The sequence below is a fragment of the Dermacentor variabilis genome, chromosome 3 (assembly GCF_050947875.1).
Source record: "Dermacentor variabilis isolate Ectoservices chromosome 3, ASM5094787v1, whole genome shotgun sequence".
Lineage (NCBI taxonomy): Eukaryota > Metazoa > Arthropoda > Arachnida > Ixodida > Ixodidae > Dermacentor > Dermacentor variabilis.
The window spans coordinates 15,827,989-15,842,429 of NC_134570.1; the positions used below are offsets into that span (position 1 = coordinate 15,827,989).

Sequence of the window (14,441 nt, forward strand, 5' to 3'; positions counted from 1 at the left end):
ATACCGCTGCTATGTAGTTGCTCCGCTGTTCAGCAATAGAATAAAGAACCAGAAAGCGTTGGCTGTCGCACTCGTGTACAGCGTTGTCGTGTTTGTGTCAAGTGTCACGTTTCGTGCTATTGTGTTCCCGTAGCACTTCGGAGATGACTGAGAATATTTTCCTCTTCGTTCCGAACATCATCGGTACGTAAAAAACCCGAAAAATTCTAATGACGCTTATAATCGTTGAGCAGATTTTTAGTGAGCATACCGTAAGAACATGCGATTTTAGAGTGCGTGAACCACCCGCACACAGTTCACGCTTTATCTCGCGTTTCTATAGCTGACCTGCTTCCAAGACGGTAAAGCGAATTTGTGATGAATTCTTAAAAGTAGTGAGGCTACTTGTGGTCAGAGCTCGCAGTTCAGTTTTGTCTGAATGGACCTGCACGAATTAAACTGGAAAAACACGTAAAAAAATAGTAAATAAATTCGAGTTCTCTGCCACTGATATCGTTTCAAGTAGTGGGACGCTTTTGTGGGGACGGCGTCGGTATATATTTGTTGCAGCGATAGTTTAAATCTCATTATACCTTGAGGTCGTGACCTATGCCTGTGCAGTGGAGGGTCCTGAACGTTTAAGTAAATAGTTTTATCAAGCATGTAGAGTGCTGTCTGAGCCTGTGCCCTTCATGTGCAAAAATATCCGTTTTTTAACAGAATACTTGTTGCGAACTTGTGGTTAATGATGGCGCCTTCTGCTTGATAAAAAAAATATAAAAACAAATATTGACTTACATCGTTGCAGTAAATAATAAAGAACTGCGTCACCGTGGCCTGTACGTGTGAGCGGTACTACGCCTGTCATTTGTTAGTGAGTGGACAGCGTTTAATTAGTATGATTTATTGCCTTGCAGGATATGGCCGCATCATATTGGCTCTCCTGTCATTTTACTTCATGCCAACAAACTGCCTTGTTGCATCAATTTGCTATGGAGTCAGTGCGTTTCTGGACTGCATTGATGGCCACGCAGCAAGAATGTTCAATCAAAGTAAGAGAACGTGTTGGACAACATGTCATGATGCTGATATGTGTTCTGGAAATGGTTCTGTTACATTTGCTGGTAATTTCTCCTTCTGCCTTTTCACTTATGTTCCTATCTGGTCAGCACCATGGTGAGCATTAACCCCCGCAGGGGCGTCTGCGTCAGCAAGGCGCTTGGTTTGTTGTGACACCATGTACCCGAGCACACGAGGGTTGGACTCTCCTTGCGTTTAACCGTGCATGGCTTAGCCAGGTCTGGCGAAAAGGGGATCCTGAGGGTTGAGCCGATGCTGAGCGTTTAGACCTTTAAGGCTCCTTGGCGGAGGCAACACACTTCTTTGGCCTCCGCTTCACGTAGATGGCAACCCCAGACTGACCCACCCGGGGAAATCGGTAGTTACATTTTCCTATCCATCCTGCTTTCTAATCTTCATCCTCCAATTTTTCCAGACAGCAAGGGTTAACCCATTGTGGGATAGCCAACCTTGGTTATAGCAGAAACGTGCAGTTGGTGTTTGCAGGTTTGTTTCTTACAAGTCCTTAGGCATCCCCTTGATGGGCTCTACGGTGGGTGGCTGGCATTACTGCCGAAATCTGAATTACACTTATGAAGATTTCTTTTCCAAAATTTCCTGATCACCCTCAGAAACGAGGGTGCACCGAAGAAGTGGTTTAGTTTTTTGGCAACTAGAAACAAAACTTCCCGTGGTTTCACATGATACAGAATGATCAACCAGAAAAGATGGGGAGTATGATCCAACCATTCCTTGTGTTGAAATGTTTGACTGCAGCTCTTGGTTGAGGCTATAAAGTAATGAAGATGGCAAGTGGGGATTTCCTCTTGGAACTCAGAGATAAAACAACATGACAAACTCCCTAACCTATTGTCATTCGGGGACTTTCCATTGACAGTATCACCACACTGTACCATGAACGCCATCCATGATGTCTCCGCTGAGGACCTAATGGAACTGACTGAAGCTGAAGTATTAGAAGGCTGAAGTGAACAGAATGTCATTAAAGTTAAAGGAATTAAGATAAGGCGTGAGGGCAACGAGATCAAAACCAAGCACCTAATCCCTACTTTTGGTTCGAGTATACTGCCCGAGAGTATTGAGGCAGGTTACGTCAAGATCCACGTCAGGCCATATGTACCACATCCTCTGTGATGCTTCTAATGCCAACGATTCGACCATAGTCCACAGTACTGCTGAGGCCAACAGACATGTGCTTAATGTAGTTCCCGTGACCATTCATCCGAAACATGTGAAAACACCCTGTACTGTGTCAATCGTGATGGTGAACATGCCACATACTCGCAGTCCTACCTGTCTTGGAGAAGAGAAAGAGATTGTAACAATCAAAGTGAAACTTGGCGGATGCGGCCGGCGCTGCTCCGCCATCCAAGGACAAGCCATCAACCTTCGGGCTCGTGAGATCCAAGGTCGCATTGTTTGAGCTGAAGCTTTTGAAGCAAACAAACTACTCGCATGAGCACAAGACCAGTGCCTCTAAAGAAGTGATGGAAACAACACCGAGGGTGACTGCGCAGTCAGCGCTCAAGGAGCGGCGTGATTGTATCGGGCACTCGAAAAAAGACAAACCTTGCGTCAGGGTGTATGGAAAAGGCCCCATGAGCAAATGTTCGTTTCCTAAACACACAGCACAAACGCTACTCTTACTATGGAGACACATATACTACAATGGAATGTAAGAGGTCTCCTCTGTGAACTCAACAATATCAGAGAACTACTCAATAAATATAATCCAAAGGTGCTGTGTATTCAGCAAACACATCTGAAACCAACACACAAATTTTCTCCAACAATATGCCATCTTTCACAAAGTCCATGATGCGGCTACTGCCTCATCTGGTGGTGTAGCAATTATCGTGGACAAGTCTGTTGCTTATAAGCATTTGCCACTAAGGACACCACTCAAGGCAGCTCGGGCATTCATGTTTAATTGATTGGTCGCTGTCTGCTTGTTATAAACTCCTCTGAATTTTAAGCTCACTAAGATGATTTTTATGGCCTCATTGACCAGCTGCCAGAGTTCTACGTGCTTCTCGGGATCTTAATGCTCACAATACTTTTTTGGGACACTCCCAGTGCGACGCTAGAGGTCATCTCATAGAGAGCTTCATTATAAGTTCTGGTGCGTGCCTCTACTAAGAAGGAGGCCACCTATTACAGCCTACAACATAATCCATACTCATCCATCGATTTAGCGCTTTGATCACCCACTCTTTTTCTCGACCTATAATGGAATGTTATTGACAATCCTTGTGGAAGCGACCATTTTCCAATAATGTTGAACATGATCAAGCAATATGAGTCTCCTCTGCATGCCCCTAGATGGAAGCTAGCCTTCGCCGATTGGGATCATTTTAAAGAATCAACCTATTTAGCACGAGATTTTATCAAGAATTTTAGTATTGTTGACACATTCGCATGTTTTACAGCTTTTATTATTGATGCTGCAGAAAAGTTTATACCAGACAGAAAGGGTTAGTCATGTAAAAAGCGTGTACCATGGTAGAATGAAGAGTGCAGAGAAGTGTGGAAGAAACAGACTAAGACATGGGGAAAGCTGCGCCGATATCCAAATGCAAAAAATATTGTTGATTTCAAACACATCAAATCAAAGGGGAGGTGGACGCGGCGGCAGGCTAGGAGGGCAAGTTGGGAGAAGTTTGTCTCCAACATAAATTCTTACACGCAGGAGGCGACAGTTTGGAGTGGCCTCAGAAAGTTGAAGGGGCAGCAAATTCACCCGTTGCCTTTAGTTGATGACTAAGGGAGTACCTTGGAAGATCAGGCTGACGCCCTAGAGAAACACTTCGAGTGTGTATCAAGCCCCATACACTACTCAAAATCGTTCCTTAAACACAGAGAACCAGCAAAACTTAAGCCACTAGTGTGTAAATGCCGACCAAATGAACCGTACAACCGTCCTTCTAATATGGCCGAGCTGAGAGCTGTCTTGAGGGTATGCAGCAGCTCTGCACCAGGGGCTGACAGAATCATGTATGACAGGGTTAAAAACCTCCACATTGACACACTGATGGCACTTCTTGCACTTTTTAACTCTATCTGGGCTGCCGGATACCTACCATGCTCATGGAAGGAAGCTGTTGTTATTCCAATTTTGAGACAAAGTTAAGATCCATCCGATGTATCAAGTTATCGCCCGATAGCTCTCACAAGCTGCATTTGTAAGGTTTCTGAAAAAAATGGTAAATCGTCGCCTTCTAAATTTCTTTGAATTTAACAAATTACTTGAGCCTTTCCAATGCAGTTTCAGAGAGGGTCAGTCCACAAATGATAATCTCATGTGCATTGAGGGAAATATCCAGGATGCGTTTGTTCATAAACATTTCTTATCAATGTTTCTCGATATGGAGAGGGCATACGACACAGCGTGGCGTTACAGAATCTTGCGAGGCCTGTTGGGAATAGTCATCTGAGGAAACATTCTAAACATGGTAGCAGGCTATTTGTCAAATTCCACCTTTTATGTCAAAAACTGCAATGTATTGTCGAGTCCATTTATACAAGAAACTGGTGTACCTCAGGAAGGCGTGCTCAGCTGCTCATTCTTTATCGTTAAGATGAAGATACTCGGTGCTTCATTACCACCGGTTATATCTTGTTCCGTCTATGTAGACATCAAATAGCTTTCAAATCCTGTAACGTTGTAGTGTGCGAGAAATAAGCACAACAGGGCTTGAACAAGATCTCTAAGTGGGCAGACGAAAACAGGTTTAAAGTTAACCTCCACAAAAGTTTGTTTGTTCGTTTCATAAAAAATAGAGGCCTGGTTCCAGATCCAAGTGTAGAACTGTGTGGAGAAGAAATGGCTGTGCACAAAGAACACAAGTTTTTAGGCATAATACTTGATGCTTAGCTGACTTTCATAGCACACATAAAACATCTTGAGGCAAAATGCTTAAAAGCAATGAACCTACTGAAAATTTTATCACATACGACATTGGGCAGTGAAAAAAGTGTTTGATGAACCTCCACAGGAGTCTCATCTAATGATGACTGGATTATGGTGCCGTGGCATATCACTTTGGCATGCCAAGTGCGTTAATAATGCTAGATCCCGTCCATCATCTGGGACCACTGGCACCATCAGAACATGACCTATTGAAAGTCTATATGTAGAATAAAGTGAGTAGTCACTCAGTCTGCAAAGAACATACATTAGCTTCAGATACCTTCTAAATGCTTACTGCAACCGCGAACACCCTTGTTATACTACAGTTAATATGACGTATGCTACATTTTTTCATAATCGACCCTCTGTGAGACAGCCTTTCTCAGTGTGTGTGAGGGAACTGAGCGAAGAAATGGATGTCCCACTTCTCGAAAATCGCCTAATGCCTCCAGCCAAGCTGTTACCGCCTTGGGAGTGGCAGGTGGTACAATATGACATATCTTTTCTAGAAGTCTTAAAGCGCTCCCCAGAGATCAAAATACGAATGTATTTCTTGGAGCTTCAGTCGAAGTACTCCTGGTCCGAATACTGCACGAACGCATCAAAGTCACATGCAGGTGTATGTTATGCAGCAGGTGGAATCATAGTCGATTATTTTAATAATAATAATCAAAGTAAAATATTTTACATCCATAAATGAGTATCTTCACAGCTGAGACGTATGCAGTATTGTCCGCTGTTAAACACATCAAGAAAACAAAGATACAAAATGCTGCTATATTCACCGACTCACTAAGTGTTGTAAGATCCATAATGTCCTTCACTAAATACAAAAATCCCATGCTTAATGATCTTTATTTGCTTCTGTGCACAGTGTATATATCTAACCAGCAAATCACAATATGCTGGGTACCTGGCCATAGAGGTATTGAGGGCAGTATGCTTGCAGCCGAAACTGCTACATCAATGGCCACTGAAGCCACCAACATCTGTGTAGCTATCCCTGCCATAGACTGGAAACCTCTCTTGCGGAAAAGGCTTAGGAGCTGAAACATCCAATGAGCTGCACGTCACTAAACCACAGTTGGGGACCGAGGTTACCGTCTGTCAACTGAGAATTGGCCACATATATGGTACACGCTTGTAGTTGCTGAGTGGTGATGAGCCACCTGCCTGTAGTAAATGTGGCGAGATGCTGACAATCCTGCACATGTTGCTGGAATGTGGTAAATTAGATGCTCTCAGAAAAAAACACTCCCGTTTACTACGCCATCAACAAGTTCCATCACAGCCAGCAATGTTCCTTAGCAATGGCCCGCCCTTTCATGTTAAATCAACCTTAGCTTTTTTAAAGGATGCAAGTATACTGCAAGTTGGACACCCAAGTGATCTGTAGCGCAGCCTGTTATTGGGCGTTTCTGCTGCAAAAATAGTCTTGGAGCATGTGCTTGCTGGTTCTTGCGCTCAAGGACCTGGGAAAGGCTTTAGTGCTATTTCCATACCTCTGCATGTTTATCATTTGATCACTTTGCAATGTATATCCTATGGTCATAAAAGTCTCGCTTGTCATTGTCATCTTTCTTGCACATATATATTTTACGCAATTACACACTGACTGTATTTAGGCCCCCTTACAGCCATGGTACATCCTAGACTTCATATACTATTGTTAGCTCATTGTATCGTGTTTGGCGCTCTTTGGCCAGAACTGGCCCTTGTGCGATTAAAACAAAATCATCAGTCAATCAGTCAGCAAGCATTACTCACGCTTAGTTTAATGTGTGACAGATAGATTCTCATTTAACCCTTTCAGTCAGGCGCGTAGCCATGATTCTCTCTCGGGGGGGGGGGGGGCTAAGGTTCCATTATTCACGGTTAAGTTTCCCATGCTTGGTACATTAATTTGAGCAAATTCTAGGTCTGCCTGAAGGCGTGTACCATTATGTACTTGTCTAGGAAGTGCGTTTGAAGGATATGTGCCTTTGTTCATAGGCGATGTGCCAGGCATAAAAGGGAACAGGGCACCAGCTGAAAAAATTTAGCGGGGGGGTGGGTGGCTGCCCCCCCCCCTCCCCTGGCTTCGACACTGCTTTTAGTGTTTGTATTTTTTTTTTCAGAGTTGACACACCTCTCATGTCATTTTTTTAATTTCTCAGATATTATAAAACAAGCACAACAGTTTATTAGGGAGTTTTAGAATAGGGGCCCCAATAGTTTGGGGCCCCAAAGAGCTTTGCGGGTGTTAGCGTTGGGGCACGTAGGAGTGAAGAGTTTTAGAATAGGGTTTGACGTTTGCGGATATCGTCTTGCTCTGACAGCGCCACTACGGCGTCAAAGAAAAACTATTAGAAATAATTAAATAAAATATAACATTTTATGATAGGAATAATAATTTTTACTTGCGTGTATTCGCGTTTAAGTACAATTTAGAGGTTATTCTCTGTAAGCAGCAAACAATTAGTTGCGCTTAGTTTTGAGCAAACCAACTTTACTAGCCTTCACCAGCCAATCTTAGCCGTGTTAGGCCTACGAGTCATAAAATCCACAATCGAATTCAAAATCAGCGGCGTCTAATGAGTCAATCTTTATAACACACGCTAGTTGAGAGAAAGCGATAACAGCACTCACTTCTCCTAGCTTGCAAACTTCACGCGTTACCGCGAATCGAACCCAGTTTTGTGCTAGGTTAGAGCCGTCGCTTCGATGGGTGCCGCCATGTTTGCCGACGCAAAGCTTTTGGGGCCGCTATTTGGGCTCCCGCTAAATCGGTGAAATAGCGTTCCCAACGCAAAACCCAAACGGAGTTTGCGTCTTGCGCATGCGCAGTGGCTTCGACGCTATTTCTTTGGGGCCCCAAAACGTTTGGGGCCCCTATTCTAAAACTCTCTATTCTCGTAAAAATGACACTGATAATTGCAAATGCTCTCTTTTTTGATCCTAACCTTCCTGTCTGACAAAAGGAATCTGGTGAGACAGGAATGTGGAAACATACCTGTACGTCAGTGACGCTGAAATGATTAACGATTGACATGTCTAGGGTCACGTCACCTAAATGGTTTATTTTAATGTAGCTACTGATGGTACTCCAGAACATTAAAAGCTATGCAGTAAGGCCAGATTTGCCGCATCTTTCTTTTTGCGTGCAAATGTGAGATGGCTAGTATTCACTGGTAACTTGCAGTGTGCTTGTTGTGTGGCAGTTAATTCTGATTTCCGAAAAACAATATTTGCTTAACAGTACATGCCATGCTTTTTGTAATACATTTATACACTTGTGTTGTTCAGATTGTGTTGAGCATTGTATGCACTATCATGTTCAGTATGAGTTGCAATATGTATGCCATGGCCAGAGTACTCCCCGGCTTGACCTGGTCGCACTAACATGCAGCGTGCGTAAAAAAAAAATTTTGATAAAAGAAAGTAATAAATAAAACTGAAGATTGTAAAGATAACTCCAAGAGCCTGGAGTATCTCTGACATTATGTGCTTATGCTTAGGAGCAGGATATCTCTTTCTGTATATTTATTGCAGGAATTGCTACCTAAGCTGTCTCTCATTGTGTATAAAACAAAATGCACTGGCACTGTGCAATGGTGCTTTCTGTGTGACCCATCCCCACAGGTACCAAGTTTGGTGCCATGCTTGACCAGCTCACAGACCGTTGCGGCACCATGTGCCTGCTTGTAATTCTGGCACAGTTCTACCCGAGCTACACCTTCTGGTTTCAACTCAGCATGGCCATTGACGTCGCCAGCCACTGGCTGCATCTGCACACGTGAGCTTTTCCAGTATACGGTCCCTGTTGCCAAGAAGTGTGTACACTGTGCTGAATTTTATGTTGAGGACATGCATAGGTGCTGTTGTGTTCTTCAAGCATTGTGTGCTTCCTCTGTAAAAGTACAAACATTTTGTACTTAACTCTTCAAGAGAAAGGTTTGGTTTTTCTCACAGAAGTATTAATGAACGAAAGAAAGTAACGGAGAAATTCAATTATACCTTCAAGCGAAATAAAAAGCAGAGATGTTGTCAGGTGTAACAGTGATTTTGGCTGAAACTGAAAGGAACCCACAAAAATATGTTATTCATTTTCAAAGCTACAGCTTTGGCACAAAAAAGAAAGGCCTGATTGTATCGAAGGGCAGTGTGGCTTAAGCTGCAAACTTATGTGTACTCATTGGTTGTTGTGACATCATACTGCACATTGTAATTGCCCATTGTAGTAATTGTTCTACCCCGCAAGGTAGCAGGCACGGTGGGACTTGTTGCTTTCTACATTTCTACTGAGCACGTTTAGCGTTTGCTGAGCAGCTTATGCCAACAGAGCTGCCAGCTTTGCGCATTCTCTTATAGCGCACAAATGGCGTGGGAATAGTAGTTTTTGAGGCTGAATTGAATATACATTTTTTATTGAATGGTGCTAGTAGAAAATCATATCGAATAGGAATTGAATAGGCCAAAAGTGAATAGAATTGAATAGTTTGAGAATAACGTACAGCCTTCTTCCCATTTATATCAAACGATTTTAACATCCTGATATTCACAAGATTTGAAAGTTTCTGTCAATATACTGGACATTATAATGCATGCCTTATTTAAAGCGCACACGGAGCATTAGGAACAATTCAGTAAGCAGCTTGTCCACAAACTTGGGGCTCTTCAGAGCATATACAGTCAGACATTGTCATATAATGTTTAGAAAGGCAGCCTTGTTAGCCAATTAATATGTCTGTACTTTCCTGGCCAAATTATAAATGCCTGCTGCCTGTGGCAATGGTAGAGCAAAAAAGAAATAGCTTTTTCTTTAGTTTGAATGGTCGTGGCAGTTGGTACCGCGATTGTAGCAATAATATGGTGCAATGAAGCATATGCATATTTAATGCCATGAGAGGTCACAAGTGTATCTATAGATAGTAACAGAGAATGCCCACTGCTGAATGTGATGTCTATATAACATTTTATTTTGAGTGATCATGCTTAGCCGGAAAAGTCTGGCTCCCTGAACGATGCACCGTGCTATAGTACATTATGTCCACCATGAATGGAATGAAAGTTACCTTGTTTTTGCTTCAATTTCCTCTCTTATTCTGTACAGTCGATAGCATGCAGTATTTGAGAACTAATAAAAGATATTCAGATTCGAGGACCGAATTGAATCAAACAATATGTGATTTGTTTTTCAAAATTTTTCATTAGTCGTACCCCTACTCCTCTCTTTCTGTCCGTGTCATCTTTCTGCCTCTTCTCCTCCCCCATACTGCTGACCGATGCGCAGGTGTCAGCTGTGCACTGGACAGTTACAGTGAGGTTGGCCGGGCTTCCTCCTCTCTGTCAATCAATCTCTGTTTCATGCTGTGTTGTGAAGCTTGCACTTAGGAGGGTAGAAATGAAGGGAAAAAAATTCCTATGATGACTATCAACTCTCGCATTTGTCTGGCTGGCCAGCCATAGCTCTTGCTGGGACTTATCAGAGCTGCCTTCATATTTCAAAATTCGAAATAAGGCGTACAGTCTTGATAGTTCTTTCACTTGCCTTCATATCACAGTTTAGCTTGGTCATCAAGCTGTCAATATTTTAAACGGCCCTTACAAATGGCTCCCTGTTGCAGCTGCCCCAGTGCAGGTGTCAGTCTCGTTAATTCTGTCACCTTATCCTCAGCAGCATTGGCTGATGTGTTAACATGAATCAGATGATTTGAAAGTGGTGCTACACTGAAGAGCGACCTCAGTGCAGCAAATGAGAGGCAGCAGTAACCTGCACGAAACATGAATGTTTACAGAAAAGATAAGTTTGAGTTACCACACTAAATGCAGAGTGTGGATAAAGGGGAAGATGCAGGTACTGACAAAAACATGAGCATAATACAAAAATGCACTTAAAAGAACATCACACAGTCTCACAAAATAACTTCAGAGGAGCTAAAAAGTCAGGTGTTAAACACACAGTGATTAGCTTCAAATTATGAAGTAGTAGGTGTACTGAAGAGGATGCTGCATGTTAGAGACATTTATAGTGTAAAGTCTAAGAAGTAAGTACAAGCTGGGATTTCATCCATGATGCTAGTCTGATTTTAGTCCGTAATGTATAGCCAACAGCCAAGACAGAACAAGACAGAAGGTGACATGTTGTTTGTGGCCTGAGCAGACAATGCTGGTGGCCCATAGATCAGTACTGTGCCAGTGGACACTGCTGTAGGACTGCAGGCCAGGTGGGTGCTTGTTCTAGTGTTCAGTGTTCTGCATCACTTCTGGCAAGTGGTAATGGCAGTGCTTTTTTTTCTTCTCATTCCTGCATCTAAAGCATCTACTATTTACAAGCTTCTTGTGATATATCTGCTCGCATTTCAAACACAAAATTTTGCATGGAGGCTGCTTTGCATCTATGCTATAAAAATGACGTTCTGTACCTGGTCCAACATTTTGTCACACTTGGCCTTTAAAGGCAGAACCATCATGATTTTGCTGGTTGTTGGTGAATTTGGCTGAATCATAGTGCCAGAAATTGTAGTTGACTAGTATGTCATTGATTGAGTAGTGTTGGATTTGTTCTCCTAGATGAGATGTATTCTAATAACTTCGCTTTTGAACAGTTCCACTGGCACTTGTATACTGTATTTATTGGCTAGTCTTTTGTAAGACAGCATCCCTTGAATACGCAATCTTTGTATTAGAGACTGGTAGTTGATATGGCTAGATCACTTGGATTGAATGGCCTTAATCTTTTTCAAGGTCCCTTCTGTCTGGGAAGGACAATCACAAGAACCTGGATGCTAATGACAACCCCATCATGAAACTGTACTACACCAACAAGGTGAGTTGTAAATAACATTGCTTTTTCACATTGTTTAGGACATGGAGATTATTATGCAGCCGTCACTGCATGGAATGATTGATCAATCAATGAATGCAGCAACAAACATTAAACACCAAATTTGTTTTTTAGATGGCCTTGTACTAGTGCCCATGTATAGAGTAACTTGGTATAGTTTTGTGTGCTACAGAGATGCCAAATAATTTGTTATATGTAGTCAAACCCGGTTATCACAAACACCTATCAAGCTCAAGGTTATCAAGCTCACCTGTAACAAGATTAAACTATTGTGATCTATCTGTTATACAGTTCAATCTTGATAATTCAAACTCAATGAAAATTTGTTCGATTTAAATCAAGTTCAAATTAAAGGAAGCCCATTGAAATGGGGGTCATATGTGCAGCGCTGTGCTAAATGGCGCATGTGCATTGAGCTAGCGTGGGTGACGATTTCCGGACTTCTAGGCAAAATTTTTGCTGCTGTAAGCCACACCTCATGGCAAACTTCACATATAATTTGAAGCCCGATTTTACTGATCTGTTTTTTATTTATTTTAAAAATTTTTGGTGCCCCAAAATACGGCACTTGCAATGAGAGGCAGGAGCAGCAGTTGGTGTGCAGCTGCAGTGCTGAGTCTAAGTGAACTTGCATTGCTGATGAGAGCACGGTCGGCAGCCCGGTATGTTCAAATTAACTGTTGCAAACGCTTATGTGCTTGGATTACAGAGTGTTTTTTCACATTGAAATACAGATAATTTTGTCAGGGCCACAGCAGTCAGTTCAAGTAAACCGGAAGTTCGAATGAAGCGGGTTTGTATTAACAAGATTCCACTGTATATGAGGTTGTCATCTCCATTGGAGAAAAAAGCAAGGAAGGAATAAATTTTTAAAACCAAAACTATGTGTGATAAAGAGTAATTTTTCCTCCAGTTTGAACAGCTTTGCAGCATCACTCAGTAGGATCTTGCTTTGATGCGCTTACAAAAATTTCTTTATGCATGCCTCCAAAAAGGCATGTCGAGAAAAAATTAAAAAAAGCTCCCTTGAACACTGTGTTTGTAGTATGCAAGCAAATTTATGGTAGTGGGAGTGGTTGTCTTGACTTTAATGTATTGAATGTCCAGTTCGTTATGAGGGAGCTATTTTATATGAATATTGATTGGTAAGTTTCACATGTGGGATATAGAGGATAATTTGCATTATACACATTCACAAAAGGATAAGATTCCAACCACCAAGATGGATATCAACATTGCTGTTGATTGAATCATTCATAATGTGAGTTTTAACATTCCAAAGCATTACATGAGCTATGAGACACACTGTAGTAAAGGCTGTGGAAGTCTGGGGTCAATTTTAACCCCATGACATTCTTTAACATGCACAAAGAGCAAGGGCCTGTGAGTGTTCTTGCATTCCAACCGACTCAGAATGCAGCTGCCCAGAACATTGTATTTAGCAGCAGAACGCCTTAGCCACTGGACCATTGCGGCCTGTCAGCATTTGCCTTTCAGATTGTGAACAATTGTGAACAGATGCTTCTGCAAATTACTTTTTCTGACTGCATACCTATTTTTTTCTTGCTTCATTTGAGCAAACTTGAGTTGTATTTTCCTGAATGTTCAGCTGATGAAAATAATCATAATTTTATCTCTGTTCTAGCCAATCTTGTTCACAATGTGTGTGGGAAACGAGGCATTCTATGGCGGCCTCTATTTGCTCCACTTCACTGAAGGTCCATTGGGTGAGCACAGTTTGGTTTAGCATACTCCTCTAGACAGTGTTTGCATGATTTTGGGGCTTCTCGAAAGCAGTGATGGTGCTGCTGCAGCTTTGTGAGCCAAAATAATTAAGCCTTGAAATTCAGTGAACTTACGTAAAATCTTTCAGAATGTAACACCCTTGCAACACCAGCAGGACTTGTTGCAAGAGTGAGCATGACACAAGAGCTAGATGTTTTTCAGTTTTATTTCATCATCGTCATCATCATCATCGGCCCATTTTATGTCCACTGCAGGACGAAGGCCTCTCCCTGCAACCTACAATTACTCCTGTCCTGCACCAACTGATTCCAACTAGTGCTTGTGAATTTACTAATTTCATCGCCCCACCTAGTCTTCTTCCGTCCTCGACTGTGCTTCCCTTCTCTTGGTGCCCATTCCGTAACCCTAATGGTCCAACAGTTATCTAACCTGCGCATTACATGACCTGCCCAGCTCCATTTTCTTCTCTTAATGCCAATTAGGATATCGGCTACAGCCGTTTGCTCTCTGATCCAAACCGCTCTGATTTTGTCTCAACGTTATGCCTAGCATTCATCGTTTCATCGTCCTTTGTGTGGTCCTTGACTTGTTCTCAAGCTTCTTTGTCAGTGTCCAAGTCTCTGCCACATATGTCAGTACTGGTAAAATGCACTGATTGTACACCTTCCTTTTCAGTGATAATAGTAAGCTTCCAGTCAGGAGCTGACAATGTCTGTTGTTTATTTCATCATGAGTGCTAAATCAACGTTGCGAGTGTACAAGGCTAGCATGGAAAAAACACTTAACATTTACCTGTTATTGTGCTATGTCCTCTTCTAGAAATTTGTCAGAAGATCATTATAGTTCACCAAGAATATAATATTTTACAGTTCTTTGTTTTCTTAAGGATCTTGCTATCTT

At 42.1% G+C, this 14,441-nt stretch overlaps 1 protein-coding gene across 1 annotated transcript in view; it reads left to right on the forward strand.

The window, feature by feature from the left end:
• Positions 1-14,441, forward strand: part of Pis (phosphatidylinositol synthase) — a 27,046-nt gene continuing 12,605 nt past the window's right edge. The window contains exons 1-5 of the mRNA XM_075684285.1: positions 1-183; positions 897-1,031; positions 8,591-8,744; positions 11,696-11,777; positions 13,441-13,522. Of these exons, the coding sequence (XP_075540400.1) occupies positions 144-183; positions 897-1,031; positions 8,591-8,744; positions 11,696-11,777; positions 13,441-13,522 (493 nt within the window). The 5' untranslated portion in view covers positions 1-143. The remainder of the gene's footprint in view (positions 184-896; positions 1,032-8,590; positions 8,745-11,695; positions 11,778-13,440; positions 13,523-14,441) is intronic.